General features: G+C 36.9%; 12 protein-coding genes across 12 annotated transcripts; 6 read left to right on the top strand and 6 right to left on the bottom strand.

The window, feature by feature from the left end:
• Positions 1–3: 3 nt before the first annotated feature.
• On the bottom strand, positions 4–3,446 carry BMR1_03g00480 (hypothetical protein; the record flags this gene model as incomplete). Its single annotated transcript, XM_021481838.1, has 2 exons — positions 4–13; positions 34–3,446. 2 exons carry the CDS (start codon positions 3,444–3,446, stop codon positions 4–6), a joined length of 3,423 nt encoding a protein of 1,140 aa, XP_021338428.1.
• Positions 3,447–3,548: 102 nt separating this feature from the next.
• Positions 3,549–4,644, top strand: BMR1_03g00472 (Leu/Phe-tRNA protein transferase, putative; the record flags this gene model as incomplete). Its single annotated transcript, XM_021481836.1, has 4 exons — positions 3,549–4,073; positions 4,095–4,311; positions 4,334–4,435; positions 4,457–4,644. The coding sequence occupies 4 exons, from the start codon at positions 3,549–3,551 to the stop codon at positions 4,642–4,644; spliced, it is 1,032 nt and encodes a 343-aa protein (XP_021338427.1).
• BMR1_03g00471 (conserved Plasmodium protein, unknown function) lies at positions 4,628–5,093 on the top strand (the record flags this gene model as incomplete). Its single annotated transcript, XM_021481835.1, has 2 exons — positions 4,628–4,951; positions 4,974–5,093. 2 exons carry the CDS (start codon positions 4,628–4,630, stop codon positions 5,091–5,093), a joined length of 444 nt encoding a protein of 147 aa, XP_021338426.1.
• On the top strand, positions 5,691–6,761 carry BMR1_03g00470 (DnaJ homolog subfamily B member 4; the record flags this gene model as incomplete). The annotated part of the gene is made up of 8 exons (XM_021481834.1): positions 5,691–5,699; positions 5,721–5,843; positions 5,866–6,170; positions 6,192–6,285; positions 6,307–6,389; positions 6,411–6,492; positions 6,513–6,621; positions 6,643–6,761. The coding sequence occupies 8 exons, from the start codon at positions 5,691–5,693 to the stop codon at positions 6,759–6,761; spliced, it is 924 nt and encodes a 307-aa protein (XP_021338425.1).
• A 437-nt stretch (positions 6,762–7,198) lies between these two features.
• On the bottom strand, positions 7,199–7,613 carry BMR1_03g00454 (conserved Plasmodium protein, unknown function; the record flags this gene model as incomplete). The annotated part of the gene is made up of 2 exons (XM_012793250.2): positions 7,199–7,498; positions 7,521–7,613. The coding sequence occupies 2 exons, from the start codon at positions 7,611–7,613 to the stop codon at positions 7,199–7,201; spliced, it is 393 nt and encodes a 130-aa protein (XP_012648704.2).
• A 178-nt stretch (positions 7,614–7,791) lies between these two features.
• BMR1_03g00453 (conserved Plasmodium protein, unknown function) lies at positions 7,792–8,050 on the bottom strand (the record flags this gene model as incomplete). Its single annotated transcript, XM_021481833.1, has 3 exons — positions 7,792–7,822; positions 7,843–7,926; positions 7,947–8,050. The coding sequence occupies 3 exons, from the start codon at positions 8,048–8,050 to the stop codon at positions 7,792–7,794; spliced, it is 219 nt and encodes a 72-aa protein (XP_021338424.1).
• A 156-nt stretch (positions 8,051–8,206) lies between these two features.
• On the top strand, positions 8,207–8,945 carry BMR1_03g00452 (hypothetical protein; the record flags this gene model as incomplete). Its single annotated transcript, XM_021481832.1, has 3 exons — positions 8,207–8,348; positions 8,371–8,676; positions 8,698–8,945. 3 exons carry the CDS (start codon positions 8,207–8,209, stop codon positions 8,943–8,945), a joined length of 696 nt encoding a protein of 231 aa, XP_021338423.1.
• Positions 8,946–9,119: 174 nt separating this feature from the next.
• Positions 9,120–12,797, top strand: BMR1_03g00451 (hypothetical protein; the record flags this gene model as incomplete). The annotated part of the gene is made up of 2 exons (XM_021481831.1): positions 9,120–11,967; positions 11,989–12,797. The coding sequence occupies 2 exons, from the start codon at positions 9,120–9,122 to the stop codon at positions 12,795–12,797; spliced, it is 3,657 nt and encodes a 1,218-aa protein (XP_021338422.1).
• A 127-nt stretch (positions 12,798–12,924) lies between these two features.
• Positions 12,925–14,018, top strand: BMR1_03g00450 (hypothetical protein; the record flags this gene model as incomplete). Its single annotated transcript, XM_021481830.1, has 4 exons — positions 12,925–13,210; positions 13,231–13,538; positions 13,620–13,683; positions 13,705–14,018. 4 exons carry the CDS (start codon positions 12,925–12,927, stop codon positions 14,016–14,018), a joined length of 972 nt encoding a protein of 323 aa, XP_021338421.1.
• A 95-nt stretch (positions 14,019–14,113) lies between these two features.
• Positions 14,114–14,815, bottom strand: BMR1_03g00445 (hypothetical protein; the record flags this gene model as incomplete). Its single annotated transcript, XM_012793246.1, has 1 exon — positions 14,114–14,815. One exon carries the CDS (start codon positions 14,813–14,815, stop codon positions 14,114–14,116), a length of 702 nt encoding a protein of 233 aa, XP_012648700.1.
• A 1,345-nt stretch (positions 14,816–16,160) lies between these two features.
• On the bottom strand, positions 16,161–20,738 carry BMR1_03g00437 (conserved Plasmodium protein, unknown function; the record flags this gene model as incomplete). The annotated part of the gene is made up of 4 exons (XM_021481829.1): positions 16,161–16,550; positions 16,574–16,797; positions 16,818–17,594; positions 17,672–20,738. 4 exons carry the CDS (start codon positions 20,736–20,738, stop codon positions 16,161–16,163), a joined length of 4,458 nt encoding a protein of 1,485 aa, XP_021338420.1.
• BMR1_03g00436 (Receptor homology region transmembrane domain-and RING domain-containing protein 5) lies at positions 20,735–21,910 on the bottom strand (the record flags this gene model as incomplete). Its single annotated transcript, XM_021481827.1, has 1 exon — positions 20,735–21,910. The coding sequence occupies one exon, from the start codon at positions 21,908–21,910 to the stop codon at positions 20,735–20,737; it is 1,176 nt and encodes a 391-aa protein (XP_021338419.1).
• Positions 21,911–21,917: the final 7 nt, after the last annotated feature.

The following is a 21,917-nucleotide window of genomic DNA, read 5'->3' as shown; positions in this document are numbered from 1 at the left end:
TATTTAGTACGATCTAAATTATCTAATGAATACCTAGTGACAATAGTGTTAATTAATTGGTGTATTTGGGGGTCTAGGTGATCGTACGCTATGGAAAACGAATGAAGTAATTGTACTATATGTAGTTTTGATACAATACACTTTACAACGTCCCTATCAGTACCATTCAAGGCCCACGACAGCACCTTTAAAAAAAAAAATCTAGCCTGCTTCATTGCTTTAGGCTGATACCATAAGGGATAAAAAAATGAAGGGGTATCAAAATCCGGCGTCCTTTTAGACAATAAAAGTGTAGTGATGGTAGGAAATAAAATGTCAGTTCCATGAATCACTTTGGGCAATGCTTCACACAAGTAGATTGTGTATAATGAATTAATTTTTGTGCCAGAATTCAGCAGTCTAAATAGGTAATCTAGCAACAATAGCAATTGTGAATGGCCAACAAATGCTTGACTCCTCAATTCATATTGCTTCTTCAACAATTCGTAATATATTGATATACCCTGCAATGCCAAATTGCTAAACCTAGTATTTGTGCTAGTAGATGCTAGTAAAATTTTTAGGGGGTCCAAGGCAAATTTATAGTACCAATTACTAGACCCTAGAGGCGATAAGCTGAACCTGGACGTTATGTAATCTAAATTATCTACTTGATAATCCTGAGTGAAATTTATCACTCTGGCCCAATACAACTTCCCTACATACCAAGGCACCAGGACATTTAGGTCATATATACACAATTCAGCATACTTCTCACTTTGTAAATAAAGATTTTCCAGCGTTGAATTGAGCTTAGTCTTGTCCAATGATAGCCAATCTGATCGTATATCCACCAATCCTGGTATGTTTGGCAGGTGTAATGGCCAAGCAGGCCATTCACTCCATACGTCACTGTAAACCTTATTTGGTAAATAAGTCAAACTAGACAATAAGATAACTTTGCATAATATCGTATCTATATCCTTTGATTTGTCGCAGGTGTAGTGTGCTGTGGCAAATTCTAGTAAAGTGTTCCATTCATCAGTAGAATATATATTCCTAAGTGTGGACATTTTGTTAGAATCCATGTTGAAGATATCCACGTCAGCTATTTTGTGTAATAATCCAACTGTACTGGTGGGTATTCTAATTGATACTTTATCTGTAATTGTATTGAATGAATTTGTTGTGTGAATACTTGTCTTGTTATCATGGGTTGCCAAGTCACAGTGAAAACCCTCATAATCCCCATAATTTCGTGGCTTAGCTAGAGATTGGCATATATTGTTCCATAACTCATGTGCTGCCATTCCAAATCGTATATCCAAACCCATAACATATACCAACAGTATAATGCCATAATTGCGAGATTTCAAAAGTGTGAGATTAAATCTATTGCCCAACGCCAATAAATTGGAGTAGCTCCCACAGTTTGGACATCGAATAGATGAATAGTTATACTCATGAACACATATATGATGTGCAGAAATATTACAATTACAAGATAAATTGTGTGAACTCAATAAATGCCATAGAATACGAATGCCCAATTGTTCTAGCAGAGAAACATTTGTAGGCTCGGTTGGAACAGTACATTGCTTGCACTGAAAACCAGTAAGCACTTTATCTGACTTGTCTGAGTCAAATTCTACGCCTACAATAGATTCTAATGGCCTGGTAGCTCCTAGAAAGAATAAATCGGAGAGTATATATATTCTACCAACTTGATCAATGTTATACGTTGTGTAAAAGGAATGTAAAGTTTTGAGCCAATCGGAACATGTAGACAGATCAATTAATCCAGAAGCAAATAGTATGTAAGATAGTATATACTGATATGTCTTATTGGCAAAGTCATCAAACCAGTACCTTTCCACTATTTGCACTACTAAATGGCCAAGAGTGGGATCGCCCCTAAAAAAATCATCAGGAGCAACAACGCTCAAATCATCAAAGTTGACGGTGAAGCCCAGTTCAGATAGGTAGAAAACGAACAGACATTTAGAGTGGGCAATCTCCAGACCATTGATTAAATTTGTGGATGTTATCTTTACGAAATCAATCTGATCCGCCGCCCCATTTATCGCATACAATTCTAGCGTCTCAAACCATTCTATTAGCATACTTTTGTTGCTAATTTCACAGCCAAATAGATTTGTGTAGGTAATATCACACAGTTCATCTCTGGAGCTACTTTCCAGTTTAACATTGGTTATGAATTCATCGTCGCTTTTGCTACGTTCAGTGGTGGCGATTGAGTTTTTAGAGTTAATTAGAGTTTTGATGTCTGGAATCAATTTACAATTGCCGTAACGTTTTAGTATGGCCTTTATTGCCTTTAAGGTGGCGAGTTTGCTGCTTTTATATGGAGAAAGTAAGCAATGGGAGAAGGGATACTTTCCCAGTAGTGTAAAAAACTGTTTATCAAGAATATTATTTGGTCTGTTATTTGAACAAAGAATATGATCTATTAGGTGGCAAAACAAAATCCAGCCTATGCCTTTTGATACGGTTACAGTGGCAAAAAATTTGTTGCAAAGTGCATAAAAGTCGTCATCCATTAACTGATTTAAGGTATATATCAGCACTGATTGGTGTAATATAGAAGACACATTGATAGAATCAGTCAAATTGTCACTATATGCAAGTAACCCCTTATATAGTACATAAATTGTCTTGTAAATCTTATGCTGGTCAATAGTATTAAATTTGCAACGATTAAGTATCTCAATTTCATCTTCAAACGTGTAAGTGTTGTCCAAATTCTTCAAAATTGTCTTACATATAAAGGCACATGAACTGCTCATGGATTCAGTATTGAACAGGATATCCGTTAGAAGGGATACCAACTGGAATGACGAGAAAACATTAGGTAATTTTGTTAAAAATATATTGAGTAGACCTGAATTAGTGGTGATTGTTGAAGGAGAGATCATTGCAATTTTCCCAACAAACTTCACCCATTCCCCAACCTCTTCCTTGTTAGAATCAGATCTAAGAGCTGATTTTATAGAGATCTTTTGCAAGAAAGAGTTAACATGTTTAACCTTAAGGAGCAGCGATATTGAATAGATTAGCTGGTATAATTGCTTAGCAAGACTAGCATCCGATCTGCAATCGTTAAGCAATTTATTGAATTCTTTTTGTTGTTTAGATAGTGAGATAGCCAGATTTGCTCTGCTGTTTATAGTGTTTATATGGGCAGAATCCAGTTTGGCAGTATTAAGCACAGCTGTTATTAAACCAATTATGTGTATATCACAATGTGTTCTGAAGTTGTCAATTAGTTCTATGCAAGAGGGGGAGAGGTTGACATACTGAATAATAGTTTGATCATTATGGCCAAAGGGGACAAAATTCTCATCAGTGCCATTATCGTGAGCTGGAAAGTAGAGGTCCTTAAATCTTCTTTGACGCAAAAAATTAGACGTTGTTATTCCTGGTAGGGAAATGTCATTATTCTGCATTAATCACAATGCTAGAATAACTGATAGGGCCTGGTCACTGGGGTAATAGATAGCAGTAGTATAAGTTGTGGGTCTAACCACAGTTATGGATATGGATCTAGTATGCCCTATGAATTACCCATCCGCGTATATATACCAGAGGCCATAAAGTTTGTGAAAGAGTGTCCATTTTTCGACGAAGAGTACGCATTGAACATTCCAAGGTATCGTATTCTATCTGTACTAGATGAGCCTACTGAGGAATGCCAATTAGATGTTAGCGGCATAGAGACTTTTGTGAAGACACGGCGATTCTTCCCAAAGTTTTATAAATACTACCCCCCAATCACTATTTATGATGACCTAGAATTGGTGGTGTCGTTAATACAGTTGTTACTGCCGGAAATTGAGAATTTTTGGTCACCTTATATAGAAGCACCGTTTATACTACGGTTATTAAGCGCAGGGTTCATTCCCATTGCCACAAAATTGTCATTTAACGATCCAAATCTTGATTATATTGTCCTGTTGCCCAAATTTCATATTCGAAGATCCTGTATTATACCGCCCAAAGCTATACATATTCCAAAGAAGGCTACTAAGTGGGCAAGAGGTTTGGATCTAACAATAGACGCTGCTTTTAATCAAGTAAAAACAACTATTATGTAGGTTATTGTTGGGATAGTGGACCAGCATGGTGAAAACTGGATGTATTCTGCCATCAGAAAGGAGTTATACAAATTAAATTGCTATCAAAGGGGAATACAATTATTTAACCATACTGATCTTTGTATACCAGATAATACAACGTATAATAAATACAACGCTAGTATACATTCAGTGGAAATTTGGAGAGGGGATACTTTAATTGCCGGAGAAATTGGCTGTAAGCCAATGGTGTGATTCAGGCCTTGTCGGTAAGGTGTGGACTAGTATAACTGCATTTCACAGCGAACGTAATTCTGGCATGGTTCAACTTCTCTCACTGGCTTCATTGCTTACTAAAATAGGTAATAAAACTGTTAAATTAGGAGTTCATATATTCGATCTGGGAATGTGCATGGATTACAAAACAGCAATTGGTGCCAATACGCTAGAGAGGGAAGATTTTTTTAGCGTATTTAGGAAATATAAAACAGCAGAAAAGGGTGATTTATATACAGGTAGATTATCCTGTGTGAAACTGATTAGTAATCTCAAAAATGAGATTAAGCTATGAGTGGAGTAATGATTTTGGCGAATGGCTGAGTAGAATTTCTCCTCGTCGTCAGCATTTATTTATTCTAGTCTCTGGATTTGGAATTGGCTCGCTTATTGGCGAAAGGGCCAAGTATGAACGCAAAGTTGCCGGCGAATTTTCTGACAATTACACCTTGACACAATACACCGTGAATAGTGGTAAAATCGGACAATTTGAAGATAAATGGAATAAAAATGCGTTGGTTATGTCTAAAAAACCTGGGTATGAATGGACTAAGCTTTACAAATCTATCTATAGTGATAACGGTGACACTCAGTATTTGCAGGTGAGTTTAGTGTATAATATAGCTACGTAAGTGGCGTTTTAAGCCTGAATATGATGTTTGCAATGAATTTAGTGAAAAAACTGTAGTTGATAACGTGGAGACGGTTATTGATGATTCGGTGGGAAGGAATATACCCTATTGATAACATATTTATGTTAAAAATGGACATATCGAATCAATTTATACAGTTTAACTATATAGGGAAATAGATGAGTGCTATTTTTGCACTTATTTGGCTGTATTCTAGAATTTATATCCAGCTGATGGGTTGGATTGGGAATACTGGATCTATATGGTCGGGAAATAGATAATTTATGGATCGAGTGATATGGTAGACATTGGAGGTCTATCTTTTTAATATATTTGCACTTAATTATATACCATTATTTGCGCTAGTAATCATATGTATTTGGAACATTAGTATTGGTGGCACGTAAATTTTGGTTAAATGTACAATTCGCTGCTGATTTTGTGTAGTATGGTTTCCAATTGTAGCTATTAATTTATTAATATGGGCGTTTGTGTCAAATATTATTAGATTGGCTGTAAAACAATAGTTGGTATGCATGTGGGAAAGCCATGTGCCCAATACAGATACACTTAATCCCAATACATATAATCACTAGGGTATCTAAATCAATTTACCCCCCAAAGGTGTATCCGCTTCCCACATCTAGTATCACTCTGTTAATTGTCATTTATTGTCTCTGTACAGTAATTGTTGTTTGTTGATTCACTAATGGGACGGGTGGGTTGGTTTATTATGTAGGATTACTATTCAATTTTGGGAGTCAAACGAGGTTGTTCCGATTCTGACCTTAAAAAGGCATACAGAAAACTTGCCATGCAATACCACCCGGATAAGCATCCAAACCCATCTGACAAAAAAAGGGTATATATATCAATTTATTTAGGCTGAGGAAAAGTTTAAAGATGTGTCGGAGGCTTACGATGTATTATCTGATGCTGACAAGAGGAAGGTATATGATCAATTTGGGGAAGAGGGGTTGAAAGGAGGAGGTGGAGCTGGAAGGGGAGGGCCAACGACTTTTGTATACACTGCTACCGATCCAGGGGATGTTTTTAAGCGATTTTTTGGCGATAGAAATTTCGTATTTCCAGATGGTTTTGACGATCATACACATTCTGGTTTTGATCAATCTAATAAACCTAAAATGTACGAACTGGATCTTCCAGTTACGTTAGAAGAATTGTTTAAGTAATAACAATATTTATGCAGAGGTACATCCAAAAAGATGAAAATAACCCGGAGGAGATTCTCAGGTCTAAGGGAGTACAAGGAAGAGCATATACTCAAAGTAGATGTGAAGCCTGTAGGTAAATGTCTGATTTAGGGTTGGAAAGATGGTACGAGACTTACGTTTGCTAGGGAGGGAGATCAAGACGGTCCAAATTCAGTCCCGGGCGATATTGTATTGTAAGGATATGGTTGAATTAGCAAAATAAAGACAAAAACCCATCCAAGATTTACCAGGGAAGGTAACAATTTGGTATATAAATTTACCGTGCCTTTGATCAAGGTGATCCCAAATTAATTTAGGCCTTAACTGGCTTCCAAGCCACACTTACAACACTGGACAATCGCAGATTAACTGTTAGAGTTGTGGAAGTTGTTTCCCATAAGTCGCGCAAATTAGTTTCAAATGAAGGTATCAAGTTTAATAATGTAGGAATGCCCTTGAGCAAGGACCCTTCTGTCAAGGGGGATTTGTACCTGGAATTTGACATAATTTTCCCCGATAGTCTGACCTCGGAGCAGAAGAAAAAACTGCTAGCTATATTTCCATAGGCTAAAACTAGCTAATTCTATAATCTTTGTATGTATTTTTTAGAAATTTTTTGCATGCTGGCCTGAAAATCTTTAATATATTGTTTTGTATAATTTTAACCTAATATTGTGTTATCTTATTGAAAGATATCTACCATGCCTAATGCACGAAAATATTAGTTGTGTTTGTGATATTGAATCGAGAATTAATTTTATTGTGTGCTATATATATTATTTATTGTTGATAAAATATGTTGAATTATTATATATTGAATTATTGATTAAATAAAAATATAAGTGTAGTTTAAATATTTCTTAACAATAGTTGATTTTTAATTTAAAATGTGAATAGACTAAATGTAGTATTATATATTTTTACAATTAATGTGTTTCATATAGTGATTGTTTGCCAGTTAGATGTGAGGATAATAATTAAAAATCTCTTATTTATAACGATCTCATTTATATAACTTCAAATACTGCCTCCACGCATCAGTATTGCCATAATCATCTGATTTGCTGGTGTAAAACACATTTTCGCTTTGTTTATTCACGAATAATCCATAAAGGTGTCTAACTGATAAAATATAGTGCCAGTAATTGCTTTTTAGAGGATTAATGATCAAGTCAAGGGTACAATAGCCTACAATTCCCCAAAAAAGAAAAAGTCTAAGCGATTCAACACTTTGTTGTAGTTCAGAATGGGAAAGTTGTGGTTTGTAAAACAGTTTCTTGGCTTCATTAAAATTGCCAGATATCTAAAATTAGGTAATGGCTTACATCATCCAATGCAGGCCCCCTAGCTGCATTTCCCAAGTATCTACGGGCAATACAATGCGAATTGAATCTGATGAGGATGTTGTACGCGCGCATTGAGCAACCCAATAAAAGATGTATGCCATACAAATATATACCAACGATATAGGGGCTAAATAACTAATTATTTGATTTTGGTCTAGGATTGAATAAATTATAATACATATAATTATCTGGTCAATTAGTTTTCAATGTGAAATTGCATTCTAGCAAATATAATTTTAAAAATGCCTATTTACTTGAGTCGTTTTAATGTATTAAAGAAGCTAAATGGATTGACACTTACTTTCCTGGCCAAAACCCAGGAAATCGCATAGGAGTCCATGTTTTATGAGATTCTAAAGGTAGTTTGGCTAAGTGTCTATAAAACCTAAATCAAATCAGCAATACCATTCCCGTCTCCTTGCCCAGTTACCGCAGAGTGAATCGAAAAAAATTATATTTTGCCTTTTTTTAACATTTTCTAAGCTGCGGCGTTTCTTAGGAGCAGCCATTAGTAGTTCATAAGTTAATCACATGGGGATAAGTATGTATGTCTACATATGGCCTTATCTATATTAGGCCAGATTGTGACCGTTATAAGTCATATGACTATTTTATTAGTCAATTAGGCAATTAATAGTAGAAATGTAGTAGTGTTAGTTAATATTATGTTTGTAATGCTAATATTTATTCAATGTGTGAGCAGTCCATTACCACAACTGAACAAAAGGTGGTATTCTAATAGTAGACTCAATTTATTCAATGAAAAACCCACACATAATAGCTCTGGCCATTTAACTATTAGCAATAGTAAATAGAAACTAATGTATAGGCCAAAAACATGAGCCTTCCGCGGGTGACAAGATAAATAGTGACTTGGAGAAATATGAACAATTTGTACTGAATAATACCGATGTATTGACTAAAAATATCTCACATAAAGATCCAAAGATTATTATTTGTCAAGAAATTGCATTAATCAACTTTGTTAGTGCCGATGCTGTAACGGATAATAAGAAAGTAGACGTACTTGGTGTTCTTCTGGAACATTGTTTACCAGATAGCATTTGTGATTTTACGCGCTTAAAACTGCCGGCAAACACTAAAAACATTGTTATAAAATATGAGTGCTTAATTGGTATGTTTGTGGTTGATTGAGCTCAATCATTTAGTTGTTCCATGGTGAGAGCTAGGAATCCGGCGGATAGGATATTTTGCCGACACTTGTGTTTGGGAATACTAGACAACTGTTTATCATCCCAGCTAGTGCTAAATAAATATTTCATTCTATGGTGTATCAAGAAAAATTTACAACTTTACTATGAAGATAATAAATGTCTAGTCAATATGGATAAGTTACGCATTTCACGTAGGTATTTTTCAAAAGGACTTCAAAGACGGCTATGACGTTCAGCAAGCACTTAGTATACATTCTACAGGCAATTATTGTTTTAATCAGAATTTCAGATAGGCACATTTTCTATAGATACCAATGTGTCTGGCGGTACAATTAAATTTGCATACCAAATTGATAAACCCATCATTTTCACAACCATACCCCAGGAGATTGGTAAATTTGGAATGATTTGTATTGAGCAAGTTAAATCCGATGGGTTTTCCGCCAAATATATCACTACTAATCATAAAAAGGCACAACATATTAAATTGGATGACATTGTCTACTTAGGATTTACCAAGGGCGATTACTCACTTACAATATATAAAAGGTTTATTGTCAGCAATTTAATTGCTACTAGTACAGAAAAAACTAGAATACCCATTGATTCATCTAAAAATTGGACCATAATAACACAAGTCCAGCATACACATGATGGCAACAAGTATCTGTCATCACGACTAGAAATGGTACAATCTGAATACTTTGTAACATTAGATCCTATATCAAATAGTGAGAATGATTTGAAATTCGCAATTGTAGGGTATATTGCAATTGAAATGTCTAACGACGAATTTGATAATAGTATCGGCGAAATTGATGCTTATGGATTATTTTACGCCACATTCAAAACACATATTCTGAGCTCAGATGGCGATCATGAAATAAAATTTTCAAAGACAATAAACGACCTAAAGTCACCATCTATAATTAAAGTGATAAAACTAAATTCCATTAGGAACAATTTAAACGTAGATAGCTCAAACAATATCAAATTCTCCCCCAAACATATATTTGGAAATGTTGAATATATAGGTGCAAATCAACACATAACCAATGAGTCAAAGAGTATCCATCAGAAATGTTGTTTTTTGGATAATTATGATGAACAAGCCTGGAATTTGACAGTGCATAACAATGATAATACGTTCGACAACGCTACAAAACACAATACATTTATTATTTCCGGAATATATATTGAGGATTATAAACAAGTGGTACTGAAGAGATTATGCCTGAGCACCAAACCTATTAAAAATTCTAGTTTTATAGAGTGCTATAAGAAATGTAAATCATCGAGAGAAATTATTTATTGTCCGCAAACGAGCAATGCAATTGAGTGTTTACGGGGGTACATAAAACCTTTTTGTTATATAAATGATGCATCATCATTATATATACAAATAATGAATAACATGCATAGACAAAATTCGCTATTTTTCAAAAAATCAGATCAGCCTGCACCCGTAAATAATACTGGAAACATTGGCGATGAATTGATTAAAAAGGTAAGGAATAAACTACTTCCCATAACTGAGGAAAACGGTGATGTTGTAGATTCTCAAAAAAACAGAGTGAAGGTAGGGAGTACGAATGATTTTACGGATACAAAAGTGGATAAAATTGAATGTGTTACTGGAGAATGGGAGGAATGGGGAAATTGTAGTAGCATTTGTTACGACAGTGAGGTAAATGCCCAATTGGGTGAATTCGAACCTTTTATCAAAAATGAATTGTTTGAATACAGAATTAGACGAAGAACCTTGTATTTCAAATCACAAAATGCAGAATGCCCTACAATTGACAAGTCAAAATGTGTTGGACTTAAAAAATGTTCAGAAATATGTCTATACCGATTGAATAAGATGGGTGAAGCTATTATTTTCTTTTGGACAGAAGAGTGTGATAAATTGAATTTGAAACTACCTACACATAGCTTAATCAATTTAAAATATGCGAAACTATTAATTGCGGAACATAACTCTACTGGTGATGGTAAAGTGGTTGAGTGTAAATTTGAGGAAATATGGTCAAAATGCGATGCACCATGTATTACAAATGACACTTCTGGCGAAAATAAACCATTAGAATATATATTAGCGCCGAATTGTGCAGGTCCTAAATCTAGAAGTTGCACCAAGAAATTAAAACATTGTACAGGTGAATTAGTGACTAGTGATGCGGATAGATCAGAAAGTGATAAAAAACTAAAACCCACAATATATTTGGATAGATCTGTATTTAAAGTGCAAGAAGGTGGCTGGGTGAACGAAAAAACAAACTCTTGCCACTGTCAGCACGATGAAAATGAAATAGTTGATGTATCTAGTGCTGAAGAACTTTATTTATCAGGAACGGATAAATATCTAGGTTTTCAGACTATAGAGGGAAATATGAGGGAACCTAGAGGGTTTTTTAGCAATATATTCCCAGAATATAAACAGCTAGATGAAATATACCCTCACAACATAGACAAATCACATACATATTTAAACTCAATGGCATCACTTCTCAATGGCCAATTCATCGAATTCCCGTCTACAATTAATAAGCAAGTTGCATATAATATGGAATCCATGGATTTAGAAGGACTGAGAAACTATTGTGCTACAGGTTCAGCGCATATTAAGCCAATGGATGACAGTTTTCTGAACATACACTGTGATGAAATAAGATCTAAAATTAAACTGTATAAATCAAGTAATGGCAAATTTGTTATAAACCAAGAGGAATATAACAATAGCCGTATTTTGTGTAAAGTGTCTTGTCTTGACATATATAAGAACTGTGCCGTGAGAATCGATATATTTAATTCCATGAAAATTATAAATCAGTGCACCAAAAACTTGATTAACAAGGACAAATTGGACACACTTAGTGGGAAATGTAACTTTTCACCCGAAAAAAATCCAAATACTCTACTAAGAGCTATGATAGTCCATCAGTCGCAAGATTTATGCGTCACTACCAACATCAATTTGACACAAACATATGACCCTAGTTTTTGCCAAATAATCTGTAAAAAGTATTACAACATATGTCTATACCAACACAAATTAGATCTACATACAGAAAGGAGAAAGTGTCTATTAGGCAAGCTAAATGGGAGTAAACGAGGGGAAATGATAAAAACACTTTGTGAATTTAGGGATCTAAGTGATAATGTCATTAGAGGTGGTGGATTGGTTTTTTGTAAGTCAAAGCCCGTGGATTGCAAATACTCCGAATGGAGTGATTGGTCTTATTGTAAATGTGAGCAAATAATTAATATAGACAACCTAAAGAGTAGAAGCAGGAAAATTATTTCCGGGGGAAATAATTATGGTAAACCATGCCTAGGAAACTATGAAAATTTGAACCAACAAGAGATGTGTAATACATTATTGCAAAATAACAAGCTACAAGCGAAGATTTTACCCAGTATACCAAAGGATGAATTCAAGGCACAGCAAGCATGGGACCTAAACTCCGAGATCAAGAGACTTGTCAAATTGCACTATCAACATGACACGAATATTTCAGTAGGCAATGAGTGTAAAATTTTTTTGGGCCAAAGGGGGGTCGACGAATTTAGACTAATCATCGACATAGGCAAATGTTCCTGTCCACATGGATTCATTCCCTGCACCTTACCACAATCAGTCACACAGAGACAATGGATAGTACAGTTAAATGAACTGTGCCAAAAGAATCCGTTGGCATTTATACTGTTTAAAAAATCCAAGTTTTTCGACGAAAATACCACCCACACTACAACAAATACTAGCGCTAATGACAGTGTTTATGATAAATGCAATATTGGTTGGACAAACATAAGTTCGTTTCACTTTACATGCCTGAATATGACTTTTGTTAGGCATGATTATGAAGCTCTGAAACTTCTATGTACGGCAAGCGGTGATACAACCTTCATATCTTGCACCAGTGACAAGGAATGGCTTGATTTACAACGTAAGAGAATACTAATTTCCGCAGTGGCATTTTTGTGCGCCGGAATGCTGTTAGGAATATGCTTAGTATCGTTCCTAGTTATGGCTAGTAAACAAAAGCGACAAATGTTGGCCAATTGTAGTAATGAATAATTTTAAACCAGTGTAATGTCTAGTATAGTGTCTAGGTAAATATAGGCAAATTGGTGCCACAGCATTGATGCGTAAGAATAAAAGGTTGTGTGTATGAATATCGCATCTGAATGGAGCTACAGATTAAATGTCAATTCAATTGTTTGGTAAATTAGCAATACACATTGTGCTGCTAACTTACCCAGTAACATCGCTAAAAATTACCATAACAAAGGACAGCTATGAAAATGTTAAACAAATTGATGCCGCTATAGAGACAAAAGACGATAACCTGCAAAATTTGCGCAAACAATCCGATAGAAATAATGAAGTTGAGGGAATAGCGCCTAAACTTACACCCACAACAACACTGCCTACACCCCTACCTCCTAACGCTAAGCCCAAAAGTGTAAATGAGGAAGATATTGCAGAAGGTAAGTAACTATAAATTTAGAAATTAGGAAGAGGATTATCAAAAATCTATCAGCTCAATCTAAACGTCAGATACATTCACCAAACGAATCCGTTGTACGGCCGATTACCCAAACAATAGCCTCTGCAACTAATATCGCACAGCCCTTAACCAATAGGGTGGTAGTTGATAAGGCAGTAGATAATCGTGTAATTGTGATACCCAAAACGAAAAATTTTTACAGCGGGAACGCTAAAACAATTAGCATTTCTATCGCAATATGTACGTTTGTACTCTCAATTGTTGTAACATGTTACTTGATATATCACACGGCATCACTCTTCTCAAAGGTATGAGAAATAATGAATGATTAATAGTAATCATATCATTCGGGGGCGCATTGCCTTTATATCTGTCATAATATAATGCAGGGGTTCTATTCCACAAAGTTTTACAAGGGCGGAGGGACACTGATGGTATTCATGGCTATGGAAGGTATAATTAAACGTCATTTAGGCAATTTGTTTGGTTTGTTTCTAGGCTGGATTGTATGGCATGACTTGAATACTTCTATTTCAGTCGCTGGCCCTTCGATGTGCTTGTTTGTGGCAGTGATTCTTCTGGGACCAAGAGGCGCAACTTTAGGTGGATTTGGCGGTTTCACACTGGGCTTCGTCTTTGGTAATTTTATATGCAATAGCATCAATTCCATGGTTCTCTGGTCCACTGTTGGTATATGTTGCGGTTCAATAATAGGGTTTTTGCCTGTATTTCCCAGTCTTAAAATCAATCAAAGGTATTCGAGGATAATAATATTGGAAAAAAACTAAAACCAAGGTGTTAGTGTTCCCATCTGAACATTTTTACCTGTCAATTTTAAACAATAAAATACATCAGCAAGTACAAATGTGTGACTTGAATCTTATTAGTAAACATTGGTGAACTCTTGGGGGCAATCAAAGACAATCTTCTGTCTAATAGAAGCTATAGCCTGACCCACAGTTGTCTGTATTTTAAGTGCGTAATCAGGATAAGTCTTCATTAAGTAATTATATTGTGCCAGTACAGCATCCATATGATCTTGAATTTGATCATCCAATATACTCCCCCTATTTAACTCTTCTGACAATTGGTATACATGGTCCGCCACATCTTCTGCCTGATACATTACGTCAAATAGTTCCAGTACTTTTGATAGCATCAGCTGTACATGTAAATCGGGACAGCTGCCAGTTCTACGCTTTAGACGATATAGAGCGCCTTCCCAAATCATCACATTTTGAGCTTGTGAAACTTGATCGTGCCAATCAGCAGTCAGCACTCTATTATACAATTGTTGCAGTTGCTCCATGAATTCGATATTCCTAGCCTCCACATTTACAGTTGAGCGGTAAAGCGGCACGGTTGATGCTCTTGGGGGCTCAGTAATACCGACTTGTACCTGGCGATTGTGCATGTGGACGAAGCTATTCAAATCCAGGCTCGTTGGTCTAGGCAAACCCTTACCTTTGTAGGCAAAATGAGGGGGGTCGCTATGTTTGTGACCATGTGATGAATTCATTCTTCTCACCAAAATTAATGTTTGTCTGCCAGGCAAAAGAAAGTTAGTTTGCGATAAAGATGACATACAAGACATATACATGTGTATGACTGTGCTTTTAGAATTCGAAAATAAAGTGTGTGATATCATATTTTATTTCTTGTCGTAAAAGGGATAATTAATGCATATTATATATAATGTTTATAGGGGGCGACACGACACTATGGATATGCCACCGTGACATACTAGTGTCATAGACCAGAAAAACTTCCCTGAAACTACGTTATTATCAATATTAAAATCCACATTGTTTATTCCAAACAACGGTGCCTGTATTTCTTACTGTAGGCGTCGTTTTTATGTAATTTATGGGTGCTATTTAAAAATTACTCATTGCTTGGCGTAATATATATAAATTAAGCAATTTCGTCAATAAACCACTAAATATGTGTTTTATATCATTAATTCGTGCCAGTGGTTGATTATTTGTTGTTAAAGTGCATTAATAGTGTAATTATTATTTCAAGTTTCAGCACATTACTATGGTGATGTATAAATAACATTAACATTTGCAACATATGTATATTACATAACATGCGTTTAGTTTTCATAAAATGCACAAGTAGCGTACATTAGTGTAAACGTTTGGACAGGGGTTTTATTGGTTTGATCACGTTATTTCCGAATATTTTCACTAAAACACAACGATTCTAAATAATCAAGTTCAAATAAGTTACACAACTATCCGCAAATAACCACTGCGACAAAGGTTATCTTCACACTAGGCATCACAAATTGCTATATATAAGATTCTACATTTGCAAATTAAGCTGTAGGAATATGATTCGGCACGTGTGGCCATTTGTGTTACAACGTTTATCCACACTAGCATTTTAGTTGTCCGATAATCAGATTAACTACATATTGTGCCGTTTGTCTATTAATGATTTTATTTGTCACTCATGTAATTATCCTGTTACCACAAAATGCCAACTAAACACTGTGGAATTTACATGCGAATTTGTCTAACAATTATTTTTTCCATGCCGTGACCGGTCAGTGTCAGTTGATAATTTTTCTTCAAACAGGCAAGTTACTAACGTTACCTTACAATCAGTTAATATAAATTTTGAAATCCATCGGTTACTAAAAATCATATTTGCAAAGTGTACAGCTTATCGAAGTTATTCTGACATTACCATCACTAATCCTGCTGTATATACTCCATGTATCTATGGGTATATACATTTAGTTATTGATGTAATGGGCTAATGCGCAGTTAAGGGTGGGTCGTGGCGATTACGTTTGATTATGGTTGGATTGTGAATAATAAACAAAGTAAAAATAAAATACATTATGCCATTTGTATATATGTTACAGACATACGATTATTGTCAAAATAAATGTTCCCTATAATTCCCACTGTTCAATATCAGTCAGTTTTTTGCTTGGAATGGCTGAACTTGGGCACATTTGTCAACAAAGCACTGATCAATATGTACGTGAAAGAGGCAAATGCCCCGAGTATGAAGAATTGTATAAAGTTGAAAGGCTTGAACAACTTTCCATTTCCCATACAACTAGAGTATTGGAAGCTATCTATTGAATCACAACGTTTAATGTCCATGTCAAGTTCATCTTCGGCATACACCATATCCACGTTGCACAGATAGTAATAAACATCTACGTCGTCTTCGAAACTTATGAATGCTAAGGGGTTGACTGAACAAAGGTTTTTTATGGAGGTAATCAGATCGGGGGATTTAATGGACTCTCCCAAACTACACGGGGAGTAGCCTCTTGGGCATCCGCAACCTTCGGTCTAAAAATGATATGTCACATTACCTTTTCTGATTTGTATAATTTGCAAGACTTGACTTCGGACGAATGCTTCAACTTGGGGTAAACTTCAAATGCCTCCTTCACCCACTCAATTTCATGGTTCTGCTCGTCGTCTCTGTTGTCCACAAAGTCGAGGATCAATGGGTTGGACTCCACAGTGACCGGTAATATCCACTTGTCCGATTGGCACGGGGGCAAATGCTTGCAAATTTCGATGTCAATGGTACCTAAATTATTTTTTGCTTACCCAATGAATCATAACTATTGCACGGTTTACCATAATTTGATGCAGGGTGGATAAGAGTCCGCATACGCTTTCTTGTGGCCACGTTGTCTATTCTGTTACAAGGCGCAGTACATTTGGACCACTCACTCCATTCTGAATACTTGCAGTCGACGGGTGGGAATTTGCAGAGTACAAATCCACTACCCGGCATACGGCCCATGGGCTTAAACATGCAATTATTATTAAACATTTCGCTGGTCTTTAGTTTTTCTTTGAGGCAGCGTTTGTAGTTATTGTAATCATTCTCAAAAATTTTGACTTCGCACCTTCTCTTGTTATATTTGCATATGGCGGGACAGATATGTGAATCGTCACTCAACTCTGCACTGGAAGAGTATGCCATATCACAATCCAGCGGATAGATTTCTGATAGGTGGCACTTATACTTATTGAATTCTTTGCTCAATGAACGCAAGCTATGTATCAAACAAGTACTCAATGTGGTAATTTCGTTTTTACATTCTGTATAGTATTTATTGCACTCTGCTATACAATCGCTTGTAGTAACGGCCGGATCTAATCGATTTCCCAATGTTGTGGCATAGGGACACTGGTACTCGAAGAGGCTGTACCTAGGTGAATTTTTTAAGTTCATGTAACCCGCCCCGTATTCGCAGAAGTTTCTTAGCGTTTCGTATGAAATGCTGCCAAAAGTCACTGTGCCTTTCCTCATGTATTCGAGTGGGCAATATGCAGCCTTGTTGTGGCCAAAAGAAACCATGTCGGAAGTGTTCATTTCTGAGTAATTGAATGTAACAGTGGATATGAAACTATCATAAAGACAGCTGATGCTATAATATACCAGTATCACTTACCACTTGGGGCCAGCGCTTCCACTGGGCATACACTGGAAGCCATCATGTCTTCAGGGAGATCCTCCAGCGACAAAAACACATCCTGTTCATCACAAGGCACGGCACCCTCCTCATAGCAATTACAAGCGTTATATCTTGCATCAATCCAACTATTTTCATCCACCAGATAGCTTGCGCGGCTAATGTAGCACTTATTGTACTGGAGGTTCTTAACTTGGGCAATCTTCTTCTCCAATTCATCATTTAAACGGCAGTTGTTGAAGAAATTTTTGTCTTGTTTACTCCCCAACTCTGCGAAGGCATAGCACTTCAAATGGTCCGTTTTGCAATTGGAAAGTATTGTTCTGCATCCGGAGATGCATGATTGTTTGGTGAGACCAGGTAGGACAGGTCTTATTTCTTCACAATTTATCACTTCATCAAATGCACATGGAGGGAACTTTTCAGTGCAAGATCGGGTATTTATGGTATTGGTAGAACGCTCGCTGTCCTTGAGACTGATATTGACGCCCCTGTTGTTTCTATTGTCGCAGGGTTGAGTGCATCCAGACCAAGTGCTTGACACTGCCATTTTGTAGTCATTTGTAATGTCATATTCCTTATCCATATTTCCGGCGAATTCAAGTTCATTAATGGCCAAATTGAGGTCATAACTATCTTTGGTGGTATATTCATCTAGGTCCGCATCCTTGCAGCTACGCCACAACTCTAATGTTTGATCTTTGCACTTATCAGAGTCGTAGAGAATGTGACGGACAGAATAGGATAATCCATTTTCCTTATCAACTTTGCACTTGGACCATTCGGACCATTCGCTCATTAGGCACATACTCGAACAGTCCGGTATGTCTTGGCAAGGTTCTGTTTCGATGGTATGGCATTTTGTACCAATGCCTTGGAGCAATGTACGTCTACGGCGGCGATTAACAACTTTGTTTTTCAGCTGACAAGGTAATTCACAAGCGCTCCATTCTTCCCACTCACTGTATATGCAAGTTTCTTTTATGTATGTGGGAGCTACTTCAGAGCCATAAATCGGCACGTACAATATGCCCCCGCTAAGTGTATTAGATATGTCAATGGAAATACTCGTCTGGTGTTTGGCCGAAAGAATTGTGTTGTTTTGTATTTGTGATTGTTTTACATCATTCATGATGCTATCATGCAGCTTTGCGCCAGTGTTATCTTTGTCTTTAGGTGAATGGTATATATCGGGCATCGAAGCTAGGCCTTGAGCATGTCTCTCATCCGAAAGAATGACACCATCAGGGATGGTGTCATTTGAAGGTTTAATGTTAGATTTCGTTGAGGATCGATTGGGGCAGCAAAATGAGTAAAGGATGTAATTGGAGTGCATCTTCTGGTTCTCGATCGGGTAGAACTGCAGATCTGGTAACTTGGGGCAATTTTTATTGCCCAACTCATGGCACTTTAAAAAATTGCTAGCATTGACAACTACCTTACATATTTCATATGTTACGTAGTATTTGGCGCCACCGCCGGCACTAGTGTCATCGTCACTTGCAGCTATTGATACTACGCTACTGGTCCAATGCTCGCCCTTATGTTCCAAGTAATATTTGCATACCTGGTACGATGAGTAGAACCATTTATCTTTGAGCTGTGACATCCGACATACGACATAATCTCCGCCAGGAGCGGAGCCTCTGCAAGCAAAGGCGGAAGGCTCGACGTTTTTCAACAGAGTGGGTTGTTGGTCTTCAAGGGGATACTCAGATTCCATCATATTATCATCGCTTAAATCGCGCACATTAGGAAATTTGCACAAGGGAATTAGGAATTTTTCGATACAATCACTCATGTTATTAGTGGCAAATCTATTGTATGTTTCAACTGTGTCAATTTCCATTCCAGTACCGTAACGATGGCAATATTTGGGATTGGAAGCATAAAAATTGCATAGTGCATGGCAATCAACATCGGAATTAGGTTCAATAGCATGTGCCAATAAACAGTATTTGTTACCTATACCAGACAGCCAGGTGTAAACAACCTGAGGCGCAGAGAAGGATTTGTAGACATTTTTGGTATCGTAGAAACCCATATTTAGGGGTAATATATCTAGTTTTAGTAGAGGTGGAGGTTTAGTCATGTTAAGGATCAGGAAATAGATGTTTTTAGATAACAGCTCATCTCCACTCAATGCCGGGGACTTCTGAATGATATAAAACTCGAATATCTTGCTTTCGTTGGTTCGGGCTATCCATTGGAAGTCCATTTTAGCTGTTATGGTAGAAACCGGGTTATCAGTTGGATCTGTAATTGATTGGCAGGGTAGCAACAAGGGTTCAGGGTAGGCCCATTCCAGGGGCATGGTCATCCCGTCCTTGAGGAAAATTTTTCTTACGTAAAAATCGGACGTATTTTTGTCCCTGCCAATGGAAGTCTTTTGCAGCTTGTATGTGTTCACCAAAAAGTAGTGCAGTTTGGCGGTCTTTGAAGTTTTAGACAATTTGGTAGTTGCATTGCTAGTGAATGAAATAGATACTGTGTCTAGATCGTGAGGCTGGGTGTAAATCTGTGAAGAGAAATATATATTAACCAGGTCGGAGATGTCTTCATCATCCTTGGCCACTAATATGGCTGAAAAGGCTGAGTTCCCCGGAGTCAGCTTTAATTTACTATTGTCAAGGGTAACTGAGAATGTAGGTTTGGCGAAGTCTAAGTCGATAGAGCCAGCGTAAAGTATGTCAGAGTGTGTGGATTCATGAAAATATCCAGATTCTAGAACAATCCATGCGATAAGAAAGGTGCAATTCACCTGGTATCCATCAGCCGATGAAACATTATGTGTGTCCACTAGGCGTAGAGTGAATGAATTTGTTGTAACATTTATGAGTACAATTTTTGGGAGGTTAGTGATAATTGTACATCCATCTGCTGTACATTTGGTGCCACGAGCTATAGTGGCCTGGACAATGGGTTTGACTAGGACATCAAACTGAATTGTCACAGGATCAAACCCGGTTACGAGCAACCAGTCGTGTAATGTGTAGGCTTTAGTCACTAGGTAGCTAAAAATTAAAAAAAAATGCAGAAATTTCATTGTGTAAAGTTCATCTTACACAGTGGGCACAACGTGCTCTTGGCCAGCCACTCATCCACACACCCGACGTGGTAATCATGTAAGCATGGAAGGCGACGCAGTTCCTCTCCGATATCATAGTCCTGACAACAAATGCAACACTTTCCATCGCTAGAGTTTTTCCCATCAAATATGCTCGTAGGAAATGTCTCTAATATGTGTCTGGGTGTCCCATTTTCCGAGCTGTTATTACTGTTCAATTGTTGTTGGTTGGAAATTCGACCGTATATCTGGTCAAGCGGTAGCATTAACGGGTAGTTGCCCTGTGTGCTAACGGATTCTACGTTCGCATGGTATAATACATTGGATTGTGTTGGGTAATTATTGATATATACATGTGTAGGCGCATTGGAGTTAGTTGCAAAGTTTAAATTGTGGAAGGAGGGTGCATTTGAAGTGTAGCTAGTCGTGCTCACATTTAAAATTCTAGGAACATCATGATTCACATTTTGAACTGCCACATTGTGGAAGGAGCCATTAGGATTGTCATAAGTGGGGTATACGGTATAACCGTTATGGATCTCCTGCACAGTTTGACCATTAATGCTGTTATGAGTCTGCTGCGGTTGAAGATGACAGTTTGATCTGTTTAATTGTCTATATTCTGTCGTTGTGGGTGAGCTTGTATTAAACATACCGTTGGAAGTATAAATAAGATTCCCCCGTAATGCATCTTGTTCCACTTGTCTCAAGTTGTATGTTTGTTGACGACTTCCATTAATGGCATATTCTTGTGTCAAATTTACAGAACATATTGAACTAGTTCTCGATTGCTGCGATTGGCAAGTTGAGCGATGTGTTGGTGATTCGTGTGAAATCCTTCTCTTCCAGTAATCGGCCAAAGTCCGCTCTATGTGATTTAAAGGTTCTTCTGCCCTTGATTGTCTTTCAGAGTAGATTGTTCGTTGCTGATGTCTTATTGGCGTACCTTCCCTAGCGCTATTTCTATTGTACGCATCGTAGGGCAAGCGGTAGCCGCTAGTATTTATGTGTAGATTATTAGTATGTAAATGATTATTTGAAAGTTGGGGATCTAATGAATTTGACCTAGAAAAATTAGTAGCGGTGGCTCCAGTTGGCGTATGGTAGTTTGGTACATCTATAACGGCGTCAGATCTAGCGATTAGACTCATCCTTAGC

This window comes from Babesia microti, chromosome III (genome assembly GCF_000691945.2).
Source record: "Babesia microti strain RI chromosome III, complete genome".
Lineage (NCBI taxonomy): Eukaryota > Apicomplexa > Aconoidasida > Piroplasmida > Babesiidae > Babesia > Babesia microti.
The sequence above is the reverse complement of the archived record's forward strand: the minus strand, read 5'-3'. Positions and strand labels throughout refer to the sequence as shown.